The sequence below is a fragment of the Ammospiza caudacuta genome, chromosome 1, assembly GCF_027887145.1.
Source record: "Ammospiza caudacuta isolate bAmmCau1 chromosome 1, bAmmCau1.pri, whole genome shotgun sequence".
Classification (NCBI taxonomy): Eukaryota; Metazoa; Chordata; class Aves; order Passeriformes; family Passerellidae; genus Ammospiza; species Ammospiza caudacuta.
In genome coordinates, this window is record NC_080593.1 from 126,179,780 (window position 1) to 126,201,987 (window position 22,208).

The 22,208-nt window shown below is 44.4% G+C and overlaps 1 protein-coding gene across 1 annotated transcript in view; it reads right to left on the bottom strand.

Moving 5' to 3' along the window:
• Nucleotides 1–11,832, bottom strand: part of ZNF704 (zinc finger protein 704) — a 92,955-nt gene extending 81,123 nt beyond the window's left edge. The window contains exon 1 of the mRNA XM_058823085.1: nt 11,589–11,832. Within this exon, the coding sequence (XP_058679068.1) occupies nt 11,589–11,831 (243 nt within the window). The 5' untranslated portion in view covers nt 11,832. The remainder of the gene's footprint in view (nt 1–11,588) is intronic.
• Between the last annotated feature and the right edge of the window lie 10,376 nt (nt 11,833–22,208).

Below are 22,208 nucleotides of genomic sequence, written 5' to 3' on the forward strand. Positions count from 1 at the left end.
TCCCGTATCCTCACGTGTCTGTCAGCACTTACCTGGCTAAACATAACTCATCTGCAAAACCCACATATCCCAGCACCAGTTTCAGGTGTTTCTGAGTTACAGAGAATCTACCCAGATGAATGACAGAAACTTTCACTCCCACACTTGAAATCCAGTACCCAGCCAGGTACTTGTTGTACCCCAAATAAAACCACCAACAATTTCAGACATCTGAAATACTGCACTAACTGGCACAGGAAGCATGTTATTAAAACTGGACAGAAAGGTCTCACTAAGATTACAAGGGGAGACAGCAAGGAACACAGAGAATTCATGGTTCTTCCCATACACCATTTTCAGGTCTGAACAAAAACAATTCAGAGATATTTGTGCCTTTTTCTCTCCACCACATCAACAAATGACTGAAGATGTGGAAGTGTGGAAGCTTTCTTCCACATCCCATATGCAGGCATAGTAAGTTCCTCACAGAAAAGTACAGGACATAACTTCCAGCATTATCAGGCACCAATCAGTAACTGTTACCAAAATTTACTACTAATTACGGAAAGTATGCATCTTCAAAATTTGCTTGCAATGTTTAAGTCTCAAAGAAATAACTGTGTTCTGTGTCCTGGCTGTGCTGTGCAATGACCACCCTGCAAACCCAAGTACCTGGCTTCCAACTGGACATTGGCCCCAGGCTTGGCGTCAGTGGCAGGATCTCAGCAGAGCTATTTCAGCCCTGTTTTCCTTTTCCTAAATAAAACAAGGGCCTGAGAAACACACTGCCTCTAAACAGCTAAAAATATACATGGTACCTTGGAAAACTTTAAGCAGGAGGAAAGTGGAGGGCCATAGTTGCAAAAAACAGGTTAATTTTTATTTAGGAATTCTGTTGCTTCAATCTTTGCCAAGCAGGCTCACCACTGAGTGCTTGGTACTCTACCACACTTTCAGCAGGACTTGCAGGCCACGAATGGGCAGTCATAATTGCCTTCCCAATTACTGGTTGCACAGAAAGTGAATTTAAAATTAACTAAACCAATTATCACATTTTTTTTCTCACAAGGACCTACGTGCCTGGCCCTGCAAGTGAGAAGGAAGGGTTCCTGCCAGGCACCAGGTTTCCCTCACCTCTCCTGCTGTGAAAGCAGAGTAAGCAATGCTCAATGCCACCAGAGCAACCTGTGGCCACACAGACAACAGATGAGGGCCTGGAAATGTGTGCCTTGGGCTGGTCAAGAAAAACAGGAAAAAAGAGGAGGATACACTTGGATCTTGCTGGTCACCTCTGGGGAAGCTTATAAAACCCTGGAATAGGAGAAAAAAAACCAAGCATGCTAATGTGTGGTAGCAGGGAAGTTCAGATAAAGCTTTTCTGTTCTTATTTCTGTTGCATTACTAGATGTACTTACAAGCTGCAAGTAGTGAGCAACATCAAACCAGGTGTTCCCACCGCACCAGCTGAAGTTCTGAAGCCTCATGTCAGGGTATTTTTTATAGTATGCCAACGAGTATCTATGAAATGGTGATTTTACTTATAAGAGATGCAAAAAGGGTCCTAGAACTCAGCGGTAAAGTACCTACTGTCTTTCCTGCTCCTGGTTTTTCTGTCTAGACTAAAAAGTTGTACACAACAGCCTATGCAGCTTAATACAACCATGTGTATGGACTGTCCTACTCATATATAAATATGGCCTTTACTAGCTGAATTTCATGTGCAAATAAAATATCTTTTAACTATTTCAAGACCATTGCTGAAGATGTACAAGACACTCCACCTGTTTCTCTCTTCATCTGCTGGTGGGAACAATAAGGATGGCAGTAGCTCAAAGAAGTACTACATACTTCTATAATCTCATTCATGATCAAGTAAGTAAGAACTCACAAAAATCAAACTGTAGAGGCAGTGGGGAACTCCCCACACTTAGCAGTATGTTTTGGAAATACTGCCTCACTGCTCCTCAGCAAAAAACCCCTTGATTAGTACATCTGCCTTTGAAAGCCCTCCTCCTCTTGACTGGACAGTAGGATATTTTTAGTGAAAACCAGGTTTGCTTTATTTTCAAGATCTCTTGCAATTAAGATACAGAGGTGTGAGATTTCTGGAGTCAAAAGTTATTGTCTGACTTTGAAAGCAGCCAGCTGAGATGAGATACTGCAGATCTTAGATCACTTAAAAGGCTATGGAAATGCAATCCATTTGCCTTTACATCCTGGAACTTTGCTCTTTTTTATTTGTTTGTTTAAATTATAGCATTTCAGTGAAACAAAACCAAGGGAGTTCACAGATGTATGCAACTGTTTTAACTTCCAAATGAAATAGGTGCTGTGAATGAAAGGGCCAACGCTGATCCCTGATGCTGAAAGCCTGGAGGAGATATTACAAGACAAAAAATAACCAGAAGTCCTGATCTCCTCTAACAGATCTTGAGCCTGGAAGTACAAAACACCATCCCTCAGCAGAGTAGAACAAGCAAGAAGCACTGCTCAAGTAGAAGATTCTCCCAAGTCTGGGTTCAGCTCAAGACAAAATCATGTAGCAGTTTTTCTGTTCAGATTAGGAGAGGTGCCAAAAAAAATGAGTTTATTTTTGTGTCTGACTACACAATAAACAGTATCACAGAGTTACAACTCATTACCCCTGGAAGCAACAGAATAACATCAGTAAAAACATGCAGAGGCGAAAGGCCACCTTCTCCAGCTGCTCCAGAAAGCAGCCTCTACCAAACCACTACAGGGATGCAATAATATCTCATGGGAGAAAAGCCTTCACCAAGAACCTGAAGGACCATCAGGCCCAAAGTAAAGCAGAGCCCAACTGCCACATGGCTTCTGTCTTCTAAAGGATGAAGGCTTGCTCCATTTCTAACCTTCCCTTTCCTCCCTATGCCTGTCCCAGCTGTGATATCCCATCTTTTCCCCTGCACTACCAAGATGCTTGGCAAACTCTTCCTTGATCCACTATAACTGAAGGACACCACAGAGTCTGCAGAGGCTGCTGCACGTGTTTTCCACTGTTTCAGTAACCCACAAAAGCACACAATGAATTCTGGCACAACCACAAAGCTGCCTGAGTAACTGGCAGCTGGAGGAAAGGAATACTTTACCCTTTTTGGAACTGATGAAACATAAACTCCACAAACTCCAGTTTGTGGCACAAAGTGCACTATGCTACCCATGTTGCTGCTCCAGCAGATGGACCTACCAGCATGGAGAAATAAACACCTGCAAGACCAAGCACTTCTCTCCTGCTCTGAAAAAGTAGGGACAATTGTCTCAAACAGTGTTGGTCACACAAATTGAAGCAAAATATCACTGTAAATCCTTAGCAACCACCAAGTCATCCTTATTTATTTCACTTCTTCTTCTGTACAGCTCTGTAAACCAGATGTGAAAGGCTGTCCATGGCCTGATGGATCACCACTGACCTGGACCTACCTAAAGGCAGCAAGGGCTGCATTACAGTGTTCTTTTTAAAGTACGTTAAAGTAGAAAAATCTGGTATTTTCCTCTGGAGGTACTCACATTCCTCGTCACTGCATTACAGAAAGAAAACTTGTTGAGAAATATGAGGTAAAAAGCATTTTGGATCCAATAAGAGTTTTTTTATACCATTTTAAAGAGATAAGCATACATACATAATAGGTCAGGCTGGCTTAAATGCTTATCTTGCCAGCTTTACAAAGTCCAGTTTATAGAAGGTGATTGTACAATTTGCTCTCTATGTCAGTATGATGTAGGCATCAGTCACCTTATCTGCTGAAGCACAAAATAAAATTTAAGTAACCATCCAATCTTGACTGCTTGTTTTAGCAGCACTACCTATCTAAAGTTCAAATAATCTTTTATCCACCATGTAAAAAAATGCATGAAAGATGGTAAAACACTGAGCTATATAATTTCATACATCAGTGTCTGATCACTGAGGCATTTTACCTTCCCTCCGAATCTGTGTGTAGTGATCACAACAGTCTTTTACAATTATTAGGACCACTATGAAATGGTTTTAGTCTACTAGTAGATTTATACTTGTGTTCAATTAATTGGGCTGAAATCCTAAATCTGCTTAAACTAGCAGGACTTTTCCATCAACTTCAGCTGGGTCAGGATTTTATGGAAATTAAATTCTGTATGTTTTGGAAAACACAGATAAAAAGATCTGTATTTTTACTCAAAGTCCAAGCAACAGAAGTTGTTCAGTTTCCTGTCTTCATTAGTTTTGTTGTCAAACAACAAATACCACCCACACATGTACTTTTTAATACAATACGACAAATGTCACTGCAATAATCATTTGAGATTGGAAAGTTTGGCAAGGTGCCAGAGTAGTGAAAGTGATCCTATCACAGATTGTTCAGCAGCAGCAGTGGTAACATTAAATTCCTGTGGCTCTGCTCAACAACATGCTACAGTGAAAAACATGAACACAAGTTCATGAAATTAAAGCTGATTCCCTAGAGGATCTAATGAACATTCTTTTCATTTACCTTTTATTTTCTGTTCAATTTTTGTAAAGAAATAAAAACACTTGAGTTTCTCTTTTGACCTATTGTCCTTCTTTAGTCTTTGGGCAGGCCTTAAGCTGCAGTATTAGTCAAGCTGCTCACTATTTTTAGAAATAAGCAATTCAATAAATCACTTGAAAGTATTATAAAGCCAATGTGGACTCATTCTGAGGGAATTAAAAAAAAAAAAAAAAAAAAAAGCATCATTGCTCAATCCACACAGTATTTACAAAGCAGACACCAGCAAGGACCAGCATGCTCCTGGCTGGCCAAGCAGCCAAACTCATCTTTGAGGCACCAATTTATCCCACAGTCTAGTAAGAGCTCTCCAGTGCTCTTGTAAGACTGGAGTTTCTAATCTAGCAGCTGGAAAAACAGAGTAGGACTTGAGGGTTCAAAGCTGATTTACAGGATTTTTAGACTTCTCTGTAACCTTGGGTCTGAAGAAAGCTTGGAAGAGCACAGGATCAACAAAGGCACAGATGGTCTGTGCATCTGCACTTGTCACAGGACACATTACAAATGTTAATTACCAGCCCACGAAAAGCACTTTCTCAATACTTAGTTTTAAGATGAAAAAAAATGTCACTTCCATCTCCAAGGAAGAACCAGGGAACTACAGGCTGGATGGTCATCCTCCGCTTGATCCCTGGGAAGGGATCACAAGACAGGGAGGACTGGCTGATACACCTGACAGTCACGCTGCCACCCAGAGAAACCCTGACAAGTTAGAGAAATGAGCCAACAGGAACCTCAAGAACCCAACCAGGGGAAATGTGAAGTCCTGGACCCGCGGAGGGACAATCCTGGGGAGGCACAATCCCAGGCACTAGTTTGTGCTGGAGGCCACCCAGTTGGAAAACAACTTTGTAGAAAAGGTCCTGGGCTCCCAGTGGGCACGAAGTTGAACATAAGCCAGCAGTGAGTCCTTGTGGAACAAAGCTGAACCGTGTTCTGTGCTGCATTAGACAAAGTACTGACAGCAGATGGAGGGAGGTGATCCTGCCCCCTCCACTAAGGCACCAGAGAGGCCACACCTGGAATCACAGGTTCAGTTCTGGGATCCCAAATACAGGAAAGACATGGACACACCAAAGAATGTGCAGCAAAAGGCCACCAGAATGATTTCATCATGGAGAAGAAAAGGCTTTGGAGAAACCTCATTACAGCCTTCCAGTACTTCCAGGTACAAAGGAAGGAGAGGGACTTTTTATATGGGCAGATAGTGACAGGACAAAAAGCAATGGTTTTAAAATGAAAAGAGGGCATGTTTAGAGTAGCTGTTAGGAAGAAATTCTTTACTCAGAGGGTGGTGAAGCACTGGAACAAGTGCTCAGAGAAGTGGGTGATGCCCCAGCCCTGAAGTGTTCAAGGCCAGGTTGGATGGAGCTCTGAGCAGCCTGGTCTAGTCAGTGAGTGTGTGACATCCCTGCCCATGGCAAGAGGCTTGGAACTAAACGATCTTTAAGGTGCTTTCCATTCCAAACTGGTCTATGACTCTGTGATTAACAGACTGGATTATCTCCTGTGAGGAGAGGTGGGACTCTGCAGCCAGGAGAAGAGAGGGCTTAGGGGAATCTTAAAAATGTCTAGAAACACCTGAATGGAGGGAACAGAGAGCCAGGCTCTTCTCAGTGGTGCCCAGTGCCAGGAGCAGAGGCGATGGTCACACACTGAAGTACTGGAGGTTCCCTCTGAACATCAGGAAACACTTCTTCATTGTGAGGGTGACCCACCAATGGCACAGGTTGTCAAAACAGGCTGTGGAGTTTCCCTCCTTGAAGATATTCAAAACCATCTGGACATGGTCCTGGGAATCAGGTCTACATGACCCCACTGGAACTGGAGGGTTCAGCCAGGTGATCTCCAAGGGCCCCCTCCCAACTCAAACATTCTGTGACAGAGACTGAGCAGCACATCTCTATCCACTGGTACACACTGAATACCTGAAGGCTGTCAACTGATCACTCCCAACTGATCACTGACCTAATTTAGACCAAAAAGTATATAGCAGATAAAGTGGCTTCACTTTTATGTAGTTACAGTTTTCTAATCCAACTCCTTGTAGAGGCAAAGTGGTTTTGTTTGGTTTGTGTCCAAACAACAACAACAAAATTACATTTAAAAAAACCCAGCAAATTAGTCCCATTCATTCTTTATTAGGGGAAAGTGGACAAAAATACGATCTTATTTTCTCAACTCCCCCATCTCTGCCTCCAGTAATCCATATTATGTATAAACTTTTTAAACTTTTTAAAAGGAAGAAAAGAAAAAAAAAATCCCAAGTCTAGCCATGAATTTTCCACACCAACTTCACTAGACAGGTTTTCACTCAAGAACAAGAAGCAGCCAAATGAAGTTTGAAATTTAAAAATTAATTAACTTTATCTACTTACAAAAATATAGCTAAGCTGCTGGTGTTTATCTGCCTCTCTCATCTCACCCTTTAGTTGTTCCTCACAGTCCATCAGTGTCCATTCATATCTTGTGTTACTCTTTGTAGAATTGGACAGACCAGGATCATGCTTGTTCTGAGTTTGTACACAGCCTAGCCTAACAGGCTCCAAGTTCAGGAAATGAGTTCTGGTGTTCTAATAACTAGCAGTACTTATAAAAATAACATTATCATTATTAGTGTGAAAGGGAACTTTTTTTTTTTTTTTAAGTTCCTAATGTGTCTTGCAAGGTCTATCCTCCACTAAGCAAATCTGGTATTTGAAGCTTGTATTTTGCAAATTGCTTCTGAAAATACATTTACACACACACATGAAAGCTAAATTAAATAACACCTCCTAATCAAGCAGGAAAACCCACTTTTTTGTCCACAATGAGTATATAGCCCATTCAAACAGCAAAGCTGAAAGTCTGATTTAAAGGACAGCGATGAATTCACACTGGCTTTAGAAAGAAGGAGCAAAAGAGAAGAGGGTGAATTCAACACAGCTGAACAACACATAACCAAAAGGCAACTGATTTCTTCCACACAAGCTCTAAAGATGTGCATCCCATATATCTTCTGCATCCCATATATCACACAGATGTCTTTATCTTTAAAAAACAACAACAACAACAAAAAGGGTGAAAAAATCAACCCAAAACACAACAAACCACAAAAACTGTGTTCCAAAAGCATAATTTTTCACTAACTCCTACCAATGTGTGCCATCTCCACTCTGAAACCTCTGGATTAGACTTGTACATGCCCCTTACTTTGCACCTGTCGCAAATTTTACTTCACAAGGTGGGTGAAACTAAGCCCAATGTTAAAGTGTAAGCATGAAGTTAAAGTCTTGCTTACACTGCTTGGGCTTTTGTATTCCCCTACCATCACTGCACAGCTCTCTGGGCCTTTAGTTTTCAGACTCTTCATACGATCCTTTTCCATAATTTGGGGACCGATGTATTTGCAGGACCAAATCCACTTGTGGGAAATTCTTCCTTCTGAACTACAAAGAGGTGCTCACAAACAAGCCAGTATGTGGAACAGGTAGTTCCATGGGTGAGGAAGAGGTGCAGATCCACAGTCAGCTGGATTGGGAATGTCCTGTGTCCATACTCTCAGCCTGGGAACAGAAACTGGGCTGGAAGTAAACTGACAACTCCACTGAGCTGAACAGAAGAAAGCACCAACCCCTGTACTGTTCATAGGAGCAGAGAAAACATTGCAACATGCTGGCATGTTATCACAAGCCCATGTTCACTACTAGCCCACATTCTCAATCATAGCACCCTGATGGTTTCCAGACAAATTAGCATAATTCTGCTACTTGCAGTGGGGTTTTTTCCCAAGTATTGATAAAGTCAGCATTGGAGACTGCTGATGGACCCTACTTCAAAACTTCTTTCCCCATCATTGAACTCAACAGTTTCCACAGACTACATCAACCCCAGCCTGGTACTACTGTGGCTGTGCTATCTGAACTAGGCTGCATAATAAAGATGAATTAAACAGGACTGCAAAATAACCCATGCTTCAAGACAAAGTACTAGCAATTACACTATTTATACTTTTTCATCTCATTTTAAATGGCTGAAAACCCAAATGCAGCCAAAGCAAATACGGGCTGCACAAAAAGGGTTTCATGTGCAAAATGAGTCTGCATAATCAGCACCTTGGTGTAATTCGTTTCCATATAGAGATTAATGAACTAGTTCTGACTAAGTAAGAAGACACAGCACTTCTCAACAAGGCTTTACAGGCTCTCCAAGACTGTCTGGCTATTCTGCCATGACCCACCAGCAACACACAGCATACTCATGCCTCTTCCAGCACGGTAGCACAGCAGGGGAGAACAGAAAACAAAAATGTGTTCTCCTCCTGGACTGCTACACAGCTACAGCAACATACAGACACAATTTTTGTATATTCCCCATGGCCACCAGTCTTCTCTTTTTTGTCATATATGTTCTCTCTTCCCACAACTTCAGAAAATGGAGAAATAATATTTATCTTTATAAAGTACTTCATCCTCTCTATCCCCTTGCTTAAGAGTGAGGGTCAAAACTAGACTACCAAAGGCACAGCCACAGAGTGGACTCCTTTCTGGAGCAGAGAATATGTCTCTAAGACCTGATAGTGCCAGTACTTTGCTGATTTTGACTAGTGGACCAAATTCTCAGGCACCTTTTAATGATATTAATTCCACTGCTGACCCTATGATGCTTTCATCCATGTATCACAGGCAGTCCACAGAAGTGACTGTCACAAGCCCCTGAAATCTGTAGCTTTGAAGTGCCATTCCACCCAAGGGCACAGATATCAAGTGTGCATGTGAATACACACCAGAACACCGTGTGATGCTTCTTAACTGCATTATCCAGACAGCACACACTGCAAAACCCAGATCACTTTGCTTTCAAGTCCAAATAAATTCTGAAGCTCTTTAGGATGTCTCTTATTATGAAGGTATTGGTCAATGCAACAATCTATGCCATCTCTCAGGAGGGGACACCCCTTCAATAACTTTGCTCCCAGTCCCCAATACAGAAGGCTGTGTCTGGGAGTCAGATGCTGCTGACACCTTGCCACCTCTCCATTTGGAAGGAATTCCAGCTGACAAACCACACCCAGACTGCACCAGTTCTATTACCCTCCCAGTGCCCTGCAGATGGACCTCAGTAATCAATTTATGCCTGATTCTCTCATTAACAGAAACACAACCTGCTTGGAAAACCCACCACCCACACACTCAGGCCCACACAGCCAGAGCTACTTTTGGGAAGCACTCTTGCATTCAGTCACTTCAGGCTTAAAAGCACTCACAAATACAATGCCAAGGGCAGAGAAGTTTAATCTGTTGCTTTAAAATTACTTGGAAGAACCCTCCCATTAAGCTTTGAGAACTCCCACACTCACAGTCTCTAAAGAAATACACAAAAACCAAAGGTAATTTATTTACAATGTTAAATTTTAAGCCCTCCCAGTTTATAACACTCAAAAGTACAAACAGAGAAAGCAGAAACCGAGGCAATGACAGTTAGAAACATTCCTCCAGAGGGTAAATATGCACACCTGGTTATCAACGGTGACTTGACAGTTTATTATGTACACTAAGCGTAGCCCAACAGGCATTACTACACTAATCTCACCTCTGAAGTACGTTTACTATTCAAGGAAGTAAATACATGCAAGCACAATATTTTGGTATGTACACATACTCCTAGGTGTAAGACAGGAATACCAGCAACCTCTAACAGTCCTGCTACTGGAAAGCATGTTGAGGGCTGACAAAGAGGACAGTACACTCCCATGTTATATGCAGATCATACCTATGTAATCCTGTTATATTTCAGTTCATTGTGCTCCACTTGAGAATTTCACTGTTTTTTTCCTATTAGGTACACTGAGGAAGCTCCTCTAAGCCTCCTCTACCACTTAAGACCTTCATTACTAAGGGGAGAATGATGGGATCAGCAGCCCATTATGGTGCTCTTCATCCTAAGGCCACTCAAGTGTCAAGGGCTGGTTCTGTAGCAGAAAAGCTGTTTCAGCCTGTCAGGCCTCAGTACCATGGATGGTCTGACCCAGACACCATAACCACAACTCATTGCATTTGACAGACTCAGTGAAGAGCTAAAGTCTCTCTGATTCCCTCAGTGCTGTAACAAAACTGCTCTGAAGTAATATGGGAATAACGTGCATTTCTGCTGCTATTTTCCTTTCTGTACTGTTTGTTTTGGATTTGTTTCCTTCCTCTTCTCCTCATCTGTGGATACAGGAAAGACCCCAGTGGTAATACAGCACTCCTAACTATCCAACCCTGAACTCTTATTAAGTAAGAATTATTACCCAGATTGGAAAAAATAAAAATCAATTAAAAGGGATACCCTTTAAACTTTCATATACATTTATTTTCCATAACCAGCGCACATCTATCACACAAATCCTCTATACTACTACTATACATAGACTTAATCCTACTACCCTGGTTATCCCAAGGAAAAAATAATTACAGAAAATGCCTCATAATAAAATCATTAAGCCTAAATCTGCGGGATCTCAGCCAGTGGGTGTGTTCATCAGGTTGTTCCAAACCGCACCGATTTCAGCGCACTGCCCGCGCACGCTTCGATGGGATTTGAATCGGGCCTCTGCACAGAAGGGCTGCATTCCTAAACTTTCCACAGGTCTCCCACCCAGACCTCCTGCCCACGGCCACCCGCGCTCGCAGGATCCCTGTCGGGCCCGGCAGCTCGCCCGCCCCGCAGGCACAGTTCTGCGAACACCTCTGCGCACACGGCCGGGCTGAACATCCTTCAGCAACCCCGGCCAGCCGCACGCCTCACCCGGCCAAGTCTGCACTCCCGGCGCTCAAACTCCTTCAGACCCCGCTGGCTCCCCACGCCCCCCGCCCGCTTTTAGCCGGCCGCCCCCGCCGCCCGCTTCGCCTGGGACATGCGGAGGGCCGGCCGGCCCGCCCGGCGCCGGAGTCCCCCGCAGCCTCCCGGTGCCCGCCCGCTCCCAGCCCCGCCGCCGGCCCCAGGCCGCCCCCGGCGCTCGCCGGCTCGGTCGGGCCCGGCCTGGCCCGGCCCACCTCACCGGCCCCGCTCCCCGGCCCGGGCCCCTCGACCGCCCCCGCCCCGCTCCCTCCCGGGACGCACCTTAAGGCTCCCCCGGAGGGGGCCCTTGCCGTGGCCGGCCAGTGCCGGGGGGGCGCTCCCCAGGCCGCCCTCCTCCTCCTCCTCTTCCTCCTCCACTTCAACCACCACGTCCTCGTCTTCGTCCTCCTCCTCCAGCGCCGCAGCGGAGCCCTCCCGCCGGGGCGGCCTCCAGGCGCTCTCGGGCTTGGGGGGCCGGACCGCGTCCACCTGCGGCGCCGCCGCGCTCAGCCGCCGGCTGCCCATGCTGGAGCGCTTGGCCAAGCGCCGCGCCTGCATGGTGCCTCCGCCCGGCCGGCCCGGCCCGGCCGCCTCCCGCCGCGCTCAGCCCCGGCCGCGGGCAGCGGCCCCCCGAGGAGCCCAAGGGGCGGCGGCGGCGCTCACCGGGGGGCGGCGGTGGGTGTGTGCGGCGGGCGCGCCGCGGCCATGGGGGCCCGCGACCGCGGCCAGGCGGGCCCGCAGCCGGCGTGGCCGCCCCGCCGCTCGCCCACCTGCTCCGGGCGCCCTCCTTCTCCGCCGGCTCTCCGCCCGGCCCGGCCCGGCCCGGCCCGGCCCGGCTGTCGGGCGCTGCGCGCGGTCCCCTCCCGCTCGCCCTTCCTCGCCGCCGCCGGTCCCCGGCGCCAAAACCCGGACTGGATTCCCTCCGGCCGCGGCTCCGCCAGGCGCGGGGCGCTGGGGCCGCGCTGCCTTCGCCGGGAGCCGCGCGCGGGCTGGGCTGCCGGGCAGGCCGGCCCCCGCCGCCCACCCGCCTCGGGCCGGGAGCGCCCTGCCGGGAGAGCGGCGCGCCCGGCCGGCACCAGCCCGGCCCTGCTCGCACGGCCGGAGCGCCAGGGCCGCCCGACTGGACATTGCGGGGCTGCAGCGTGTCCGGAGAAGGGCAACAAAGCTGGAGAAGGGTCTGGAGCACAAGTCCTGTGAGGAGTGGCTGGGGGAGCTGGAGTTGTTTAGTCTGGAGAAAAGGAGGGTCAGGAGGGTCCTTGGTGTTCTCTACAAGTCCCTGAAAGGAGGCTGTAGCCAGGTAGAAGGTGGCTTTTTCCCTCTGATAAGCAGTGACAGGACGAGAGGATAAAGTCTTAAGCTACCCCAGGGGAGGTTTGGGTTGGACATCAGAAGGAATTCCTCCATAGGGTGTTTAGACATGGGACTGAGGTGCCCAAGGAAGGTGATGGAGGGAATCGCCGTCCCTGGAGGTGCTTGAGGAAAGACTGAAGGCATTTGACACTACAATTTAGTTGACACGGTGGTGTTCAGTCATATGTCGGATTTTCCAACCTCGTGGATTCTGTGACAACCTCCACCTGCAGGACAGGCTGTCAGATTTCTTGGGCCTCAGTAAAATAAAATGGAATTGGGGGGAAATGGATTTTTTTGAAGGAAAAAATAAAAACCCAAAAAGAAGTAATTGGGTTTTTTCAAGATCAATAATTGAAGCAGTGGTGTCTATACCCTGTCGAGAAGAAAATTATCTGGGACACTTAGGGAAGTAATTTCTGGTTTAAATTATGTGCTTAAAGCTTTAAAATACCTCCCTGAAAAGCTTTTTAAAAAAAATTAAAATAGTTTCCAACCAGTCTGAAGTTACTTTGGCCAGCATTTAAATTTGCTACAGGCTTCTATGCCATTCATTAATGCCTCCTGAGATTGAATTATACTTAAGGTTGTCACATGCTTTTCCTAAACTCTTCCTCTCTAAGTCTTAAGTCTGCATTTACATGTTATTTTTGAGCCATATGTATATTCTTTTCCATCTACAAGTGAATTACAGTCATTCCCTTCTCAGTGCTGAATACTTTTCTCCCTGCACATTCTGTTCTAGAGACCTGCCAACAGGCCAAATGTACACATATTGTCAGCATGGGGCCAAGCTTCACCCTAGGTTAATTCATCCCTTTCAAAAAGTAATGGTATTTTTTAGTCTGGAATATATAGCACACAGCATTTTTAGGCAAGAAATCATACATAATAAAGTACCCATTCTTAAAGAAATACTGAAGTTACTTTTCATGTCAAACTCTATAAGTTGTTTGAATTCTCTCAACCCAACCCACGAACCACAAATGTGTGCATTCATTATTTCAAGAGTCCCACAGATCTGGGTCAAGATCTGCAAGAAAATTGCCGGCAAATTCTGGCATATCAGGGCTTCCAGCAGCATTACCCTACCCCTCCAAAAGTGTCTTTTCCAGATGTTTTGCCTGTGCTTTGGCCAGCTGCAATGCAATGTCCACACAAGCCCACCTCAGCAGAACAGCAGCCAAAACTCCTGGTACATGCTGCCACAAGATGTTCTGTCTTTTTTCCTGCCACTTCATGTGTACTTAGCTTCTTGACACCTGGCTGAGTGGATCAGTCATAGTTTTTTGAAGCTGATATTGCATAAAGGAGAGTGGAAGAAAAAAAAAAAAGAGACAAATGCTTTTCTGGTTTTATTCCCATGCTGAATGTTCAGATTTAGAGCTTATATTTGACATAATTAAGTTATGCTTAGGTTGTATCTTAAACATGAATTTTAACATGAACTTCATCATGAATTTCAATGATAGTCATAGTTCCTTTTATGCCTAGGTTTTTACCTTAAACATTAATTTTAAAATGAATTTCAATGATAGTCATAGTTCTTTATACCTTAAAGACATGGAAATGTAATCGTTCCAATACCTCCTAGTCTTACCATGATTTGAAATGTTTTGTATAATTTGAATACCACCTGAATCTAATTGTGATCTTTCCTAGCGGCCTGTGTTCACAGTTATCTGAATTATAATTGTGTTACTAAGGGTCCCATTCCTATCTGCCACATACTGGGGTATGTACTAAGAGACTTCCTTCACTTTTTCAAAGTCCTGTATGTTTTAATTGCAGCAAAACAAGAAACAAATTTAGAAACCATATGCAGCAAGTGTGTTATCACTGAATTGGATTATATGTACTAGCATGAACACCACAAATAACAGAATGGAAACCAAAGGATCTCTTGCAGGAAACAGTGGTGATAAAGGATAGCTAGGCTTGTACAGGCACATCTGTTAACTCTCATGACAGCTCACACTCCAGCCTCTCTTTGAACTCCCTATTCAGCCTTTTTTGCCAGGTTTGTTCTGGGATTTGCTGTAAGGTACAGCGAACTAGACACGTCTTGCCCCGAGGTTAGGTGGGTGAATATAAAAGCAGAGCTTGTTAACCAATTATCAGGCTTTTAGTTGTCAGCTCAACAACTGTTTCAAAATTACTTAGCTGGGTTCTCTCGTTTGGGAGCTTGGTGGCAGGAGGCAGAGAGGCTTAGGCAGGTACACACAGAACATCCCAGGCCTGCCTGCCTGCAGGGGGATGCTCCATGCCCCAAAATGCTGCCTCTTCTCCACAGCACTCTACCAGATCATGGCCGATTAGATCTCAAAGCAGAGCAGGACAGCATGTGAGCCCTACAAGAGTTGGTCTGGGTGACAGAGGAAAAGTGTAACCAAATTTGGAGGGAGAGATGCCAAAATAGTTTTGGGATCCAGAGGGAATGAGAATCCAGAGTTCACTAGGCTGGTGGCCAGGTCAGTCCCAGGAAGGGGTTTAGAGAAGACTGACTTTCCATTAGTAATCTGAGCTGCTAATGTTTTTTATTCCCGTTGGGTTATCAAATGCAACGAGAAGCCGGTGTTGACAACTCTACAACAGATTGGTTAAAGATTTCTAGCACTTCTCGGGTGAGCCAGATTGGAGCTGCAGTAGGAATAACTTCTCTCACAATATTTGATACAAACAAAAGATAGAAATGACTGTTTGCTCCACCTCTTCCAGGCTGCCTGGCTTTGCAGTATGAATGGAGCTGAAGCTGAACCCTTGCTGTCCTTCCAGAGCTTCCCAGGGGAGCTAAATTATGGAGTAAGTCAGGGAGTCCTAGACACAGTCTTCTTCTGTATCTTGCATTCACAAACAGTTAGGAGTCAAACACAGGTCATAATACACTAGCACACAACAACATTTTTTGCCCAGGACTCAGTCTTAGCACTCTTGGAGTGATCTGCTGAACAATTCTGGCCCATAGCCATGGCCTGATATCAAGTAAATTCTTGTGATACATGGGGTAATATGGTATCACTTAGCTCAACAGAGATATCTCATGATTGTACCACAGCATAATATGCCTCTAATGCAAGTACAGGCTCTGGCTGGAAAAAGAGCTGTTTGCATGTCAATGATTTCCAAGCTTATTAAAAGTTAATGTGCACATCCACAGTCCCTTTGTGCACACAGCTCTCCAACACAGCAGAAATGTTTCAGATGCTTCTTTGCCTCTAACCTTAACAATCAGTTCATACTTCCAAAAATGAAATTTCTCTCTAAAGACATATGAGACTATTTGAATGATAAGTACATATAAGCATATATATCTCCCTCTACTTCTTCTAGAGCAAGTGAAGCTGAATTACACTGACAGCTTTTCAGTTCATCTTGAATAATTATTGTCTAACTTCTTTAAGTATACCCACTCGGCAGCCCTTTGCACTAGGCACAGAAAAAAAAATAAAAATAAATCTGCCTTTCCCTAGCACTGCCCTAACTACTCTGTGCTGATTAGCATCAGGTGGAGTTGTCTTCTATTTTTTGCAAACATTTCATTTAGTCCATTGTTCAATTAAGTATTCCTCGAATTTTTAATATCATTATTTACTGATCAGTTTGACATTTTGTTCTATTCAGCAGCTGCTACTGTGATCATGACTGCAGGCAAAGCTTGCCTGACATCACATCAAGGGAACAAGTTCCTTTTACTTCAAAAAGCAGAGATTTTTCTGTAATGCTGAAGAAGGCACTACTGTGTAACCTCCCTGCTCGCTGGTCTCAGAACTGCTTCCACCAGGGACCATCACATCACTCAGCAATGCAGCTTCCAGCAGGGATGAGCACTGGCCACAGCCAACAAGCACTAGTACTGGTGTGCTTCTGTTTGCCTCGTAGGAGCAGGTGGCTACATCACAGCAGGTATTTTATTGGACCACCCTGAATCCTGCCTCAGCTAGCTCTCTTTTTTTTTTTTTTTTTTTTTTCTTTTACTCTATTTTTTCCCATGCCTTCAATGAAAGAATACATTTTTTGTTATTTTCTTTTTTATCTGAATATTTTTCCTCTTGTCCATGAATGCCAGCTTTTTGTCACTAGAGGCAAGATCTCTCCTGCACCTGCCTCCTCCCAGATTGATGCTATGGTTCAGTTCTTGCCATTAAAAAGTCTAGCAGCAATACAAAACAAAGAAACCCTCCATTTACTGCACATTTAATCACATTTTTTTTTCAAATATAACCTAATCAACAAGTCGTTAACTTTTCACTTTTTAGTGTGCAACAAATGTATTTGTTTGAGCTGTGGTATTCAAACCAGCATGTGCATTAACTGTGTGTGTGTTCCACTTTCCTCATAATCCCAGGCATTTGAGCCCCTGCCAACTTCTTTATTCGGGGACCTGCCTTCTCCACACTCCCTTTGTAAACTTTGCATTTGTTTTGCTTTCTAGTGATCATTGAAGTTCTCACTCCAGCTGGGAGGACAGCCAGGCACCTTCAAGAACAAGGGAATGATTGACAATATTAGGCAGAAAATTGTCTACCAGATGCTGCTCAAAAGGAGAGGTGGCAACCTTCCGACCCCCTTCTCAGTACGGGAAATCATCGCTTGTGTGACACGCCTCTGCCCCACTTGTCAGCTGAGCGGGGAGCACGGGGTCACTGCTGCGCCTGGCTGTTGTGCAGAAAAATGCCACCCTGCAGACAAGGCTGTGCCTTCTGCCTGAAGGAGGTCCCAGTGCCAGCCATGTGTTGGAATGAAGTGGAAAAATTCACCAGACATTACACATTACTTTTCAGTTACCACCCTGAAATACTGACTAGATCTGAATAACCTTACTGGTGCAGAAATGAAAGGAACTCCAGATAGTCCATCCTTGGACTGTCACAGCATAAACACCAACCAGACCTGCACGGCTTTTAAAAACCACTCCTCAGAGGTCTTCCTGTTGCCCTTAGTACTTTAACACGATTTGCATGTTTATGTCTCTTAAAAGGTTTTGTTCCTCCCCTGAAAAAAGAGGTCAGCTCACTGGAGTTTCATGCTAGTGCTAATACAGTGACTATGGTTCCCCTTTTTACAAATTAACTAGACTGAGAAAAACAAAGAGATGAACTTGAAAAAGGTAAGACTAACATTTTCTTACTTAATTAGCTCACTGAACATGAAAAAGAAAGCAAGCAAAGAGAGGAAACACTTTTTCTGAAAAAAAGCAGTGGAGGACCAAAAAACCCGAAGAGTCTACATGGAGAGCAGACACACAGGACACATAAGCCTCTGAGCACAAGACAGAAATAACCATAAATATGTAGCTGGGGTTTTCTTACTCTTAGACACACATGCACACACAAAGATATTTGAGGGAGTTTCTATAATGTTTGTGCTCATTCATGTGGGGTAACAGCAATGTGTGTGAATAACAATCCTTGAAATGACACCAGAATTAAAGGAAGGATATAGGAAATGAAAGATGATAATTGAAATGCTATTTTAAGCAAATGTACTCATTAGTTGTCTTAATTCAGGTGGAACTTCCCCTGCAAATTAGCATGTCAACTTCCTCTTTCTTAGTGAAGTGTCAAGGAACTCAGATTGATTCTGAAAGTCAAAGCTGAATTTGCAGAGGTAGCAATTATAAAGAAAATAACTAGCTTTTCCTTTCAAAATGAACAAATTAGATCAGGAACTCAGAAAAACATAAATATTACAGGACACATAAAACTTCTTTCTGACTCACTCTTTACATGGAAACTCCTTTATAAATCTTGTGGAAGCAAGAAAAAAAAAGACTACATAACTCCAATTCAACACCAGCAATAAAAATATTTACACCAATAAATTAAGCAATGGGTACAATTTTATTTTTATCATAAGATAGTACCCTTTTATTTGCATAAATTCTTTATCTTGGAGATTAATACTTTCCTTTGAAAAAAGGTACTCCGCATTTTTTTACTTGCATACCACACTGACAAGGCTCCAAGTAAACACCACTAACCAAAATTTAAGGGAAACAACAAATAGCCAGATAACTTGAGGATCACATCAAAGATTCCAACATGAAAATATCTCCTACCTCTCCTCTGCAAGCCAGTTCACAAGCTGGAAAGATAGGACATATTTTCTGTGTTGAACATGTCCCTGTTTTCTAGTGAGTGCAGTGCTTTGTAAAAGCTAATTTTTGGTGCTGGTGGAGTTTTTTGTTTGGTTGGGTTTGGTTGTTCTGGTGTTTTTTTCAGGAAAGCGCCCTGAAAAAATGGAAGTTACTCTGGAGTAACTCCTCAGTAAACTCCTTGGGAGTGTCTAGAAATATGGACAGTTTTGATGGCGCTTTTTTCCCCGAAAGGCTGACCGAGACCACAGCAGTCTGTCTGTTCCGCTTTACTCGCCCGTCCTCCTTCGGGATCAAGCTGTCCCGCTCTCCATGTGGAAACGCGGCCGACCTCTTCCTGCCTCCCCCACCCTGCTCTCCTCCATGCAGAAATATCCCGAGTAAACAAGCAGCTCACACAGCCCGGAGCTGGACAGGCACCACTGAAGAGGACTGGCATGGAAGCGGGCAGTCTCCCCAGCTCCATGGCTCTGGCTGTGACGCCGCTGCTCCCGGCCGCTCTCCGCACCGCCCCCGGGCGCTGAGGGCCGGCCGAGCCGCGGCAGCCCCCGCTCCCCGCTCCATGCTCCCGCCCACGATCCTGTTCGGCTTTTGCCTCGGATTCCCGCCGCTCCTGCCGGCGGAGCGCGGCCCGTACACACGCGCGGCGGGGCCGCGGGGCCGCCCGGCGCTGCGCGGGAGGGGCGCGGCACAGCCCCGGTCCCGCCCGGCCCCTCGGAAGGGGCGGCCCGAGGGCCGGGCCCCCGGAGGGAAGGGGCCGTGGCCGGGCTGCTGTGGGTGCTGCGTGGTTGTTACGCCGTGCTGGAGGCGGGCGCTGGTCCCGGCTGCGAGCAGCTCCCGCCCGCAGCCGCCTCCGCTCTGCCCCTCTCCGTGGCCCCGTGCGGTTCGGGCTCGGCAGTAATCGGTGCCACAGCGAGTTATAAATAAACACCGTAAAGCTCCCGCTGCTTACACGCCGGAGGGTTGTGTAAGACTTTCGGCTCCCTTAAAAAAACATCCAAAAAAACCCATTGTAATCTTCCTCTATGAGGGGGAAAAAAAGTTAAGAAACTTATATACAAAAGCTCAGAAATCGCCAAATGAGTAAAATGACCCAAACTTGGACCTGTCACACCTCATGATTATTGAGCTGACATTGATAACCAGGGACCCTGTGACATGGACGCGGCTGGGACAGTCTGTACTCGAGCAGTTCCCGGCTTTACAGGCACAACACAAGTGTGAGCGTGTACTGCTAAACACGCAGTGGGATTTGGGTGCAATACACATAACGTGAAATGCAGCCAAGGCCGCAGCTAATAGCTGTGGCAAGTTCAATTCAACTGCAGCAACCCCCCTGGGAAACAGGAAAAGGTCTTAAATTCCATCTACTAAATCTCACTCATTTCTCTTCCGGCAGATTAGGGCTTTGGTTTTGTTTTCAAAGGGAAGATGTTGTAAAACCAAAACTGAATTTTAAAGTGGTGGTGCTTTAAGTCTTTCTGGGTTTTTTCCTTTTTTTTTGTGATTATCTTTTCAACTGTAATGTTTTGGCTTGAATTTCTAAGTCTTTTGAATTCATTTTTTGGTTTCTAAGTGGTTGGGCTTTGTTTAGAAACACTTCAGCTCTTCTGTTCTGCTGCCTTCCTTTGGTAGAGGTGTGTTGTATTTTAATCCATGATTTATGTAAGCAAAAAGAAAGCCTTGCGGGTACTAACATGTTACTAAATACAAAGGGTTCAAGTGTTTACAGAACAAACTTACTTGTGTATAATTTTTTTTTCCATTTAAAGGAACTGTCAAGTCAGGCTTTATTGTGGGAGGAGTGGAGCAGCAGCAAGGAGCAGAGCAGAGGGAGAAGCCAGTTTTCCTGGAGGCTTTTTGTCTTACTGGTATTGAAGATATTTGGCTAAAAGGTGCTAACACAATGCACAAGTTTGGTGTAGATGACAAGAGAAAGAGTTTCATTTGAGCTAGAGCTAATGAAGCATCTACTGCCTTGTCTGAATTAGTAATTTGGAACATGTTACTTGGATAAACACAAAAGTGGATAACAAAGGCAGAGTGAAGCAACTCAGGGAAGCACAACAAATAAAAGAAGGAACAGGAATGGCAGAGGAAGGCAGTAGAAGAAGAGTGGAAGGGCAGGGGAATCAAGTGGTAGGAATGGGAAGCTAGCCCCAAGGCAATGAATAATAGCAGAGATGTGTATGAAGCCAATAATTTTGTTTCTAATACTTATTTCCTCACAACCTTTCCTTGAACACAACTCTTTTTGATGGACAACTTAGTGGGACAGGGAGGAAGAGGACTAGATACTCTTGTAAAAGAGGCTTGGGATAATTACATGACATAGGTAAGTGTACTGAAGATACCTGACACAGCTGTTTTTAAAAGTTTGGATCATTTTCCTTTTGTGTCTCTATTTTGTGGTCACATTGCTCTTTGTGCTGCTCAGTTCAGCTGTGTGCAAAACCCAAATTTAGGAGACTTGGGACCTAGATTACCATTTTGGTCAAATTCTTATAGAATAACAGCACTGATTTTAGAGGAGAATTAACCTCTTCTGCCACAGAGCATTAGGTGAACAGCCTGATGCATGAATTATGATTTCAAGTGTTTTAATTTTAATAACTAAAGTGTAGCATAGTTCTTTCAAAAAGGAGATTAGTTAACCAACACCACCCATCTTGCTAGTTATCTACAAGTAGATTACAGAGAATGATACTCCTTTGCACATGCATTTTGCAAATGTTCTCCTTGGTTGTACCCTTTATTTTGCAAATTGCAGACATTGAGATGAAGGGTCTATAATTTCCTAGCTTGCCTTTCTCTTGGAACACTGGTGCTGCACTGGCACGCATCCACTTTGCTGTGACTTCATTTGAATACAGCAAATTCTTTATTATGATGAACAAAGGGTTGCTCCCTGGTCTGCTTTGAATCTCAGTCTGCTCATGGAGATTAGTGGGTTTTGAGCAATGCCAAGTCACTAAATATCTCTGCTTCACTGATCTCAAAGACATTTGTGACAATGGATTTAGTAGTAATTTTCATGCATGTTCCTGCCTTTGAATGGATAATACCTTAGTAGTTCTGCTTCCCATTGCTATTAGATGCTCCATTTCATTCAAAAGGGTTTAAATTCAAAACTTCTCTTTACTCATATGTTGTTGCTTTGAGATACATAAACACATTTGTTTGTGGTTTTAATCCTTGAATACAGCTCTCCTTCACCTCTTTGCTTTTATTTGCAATTTGGGGTTTATTGTCATTCATATTACTAAGAAATACCTTGTGCCTAAACAATGTCTTATATTGATGTTTATCATATTGCTTCTGTCAGTGCATTGGACAAGACCTTATATAATAAAATAGGATCCAGAAATGACAAATTAAAAAATTTCTCAAAGACTGTTGGTCAGACTTTTTCTCTTTCCTGAAAATTTCTTAAGACAAGGAGTATTACTTTATCTTGA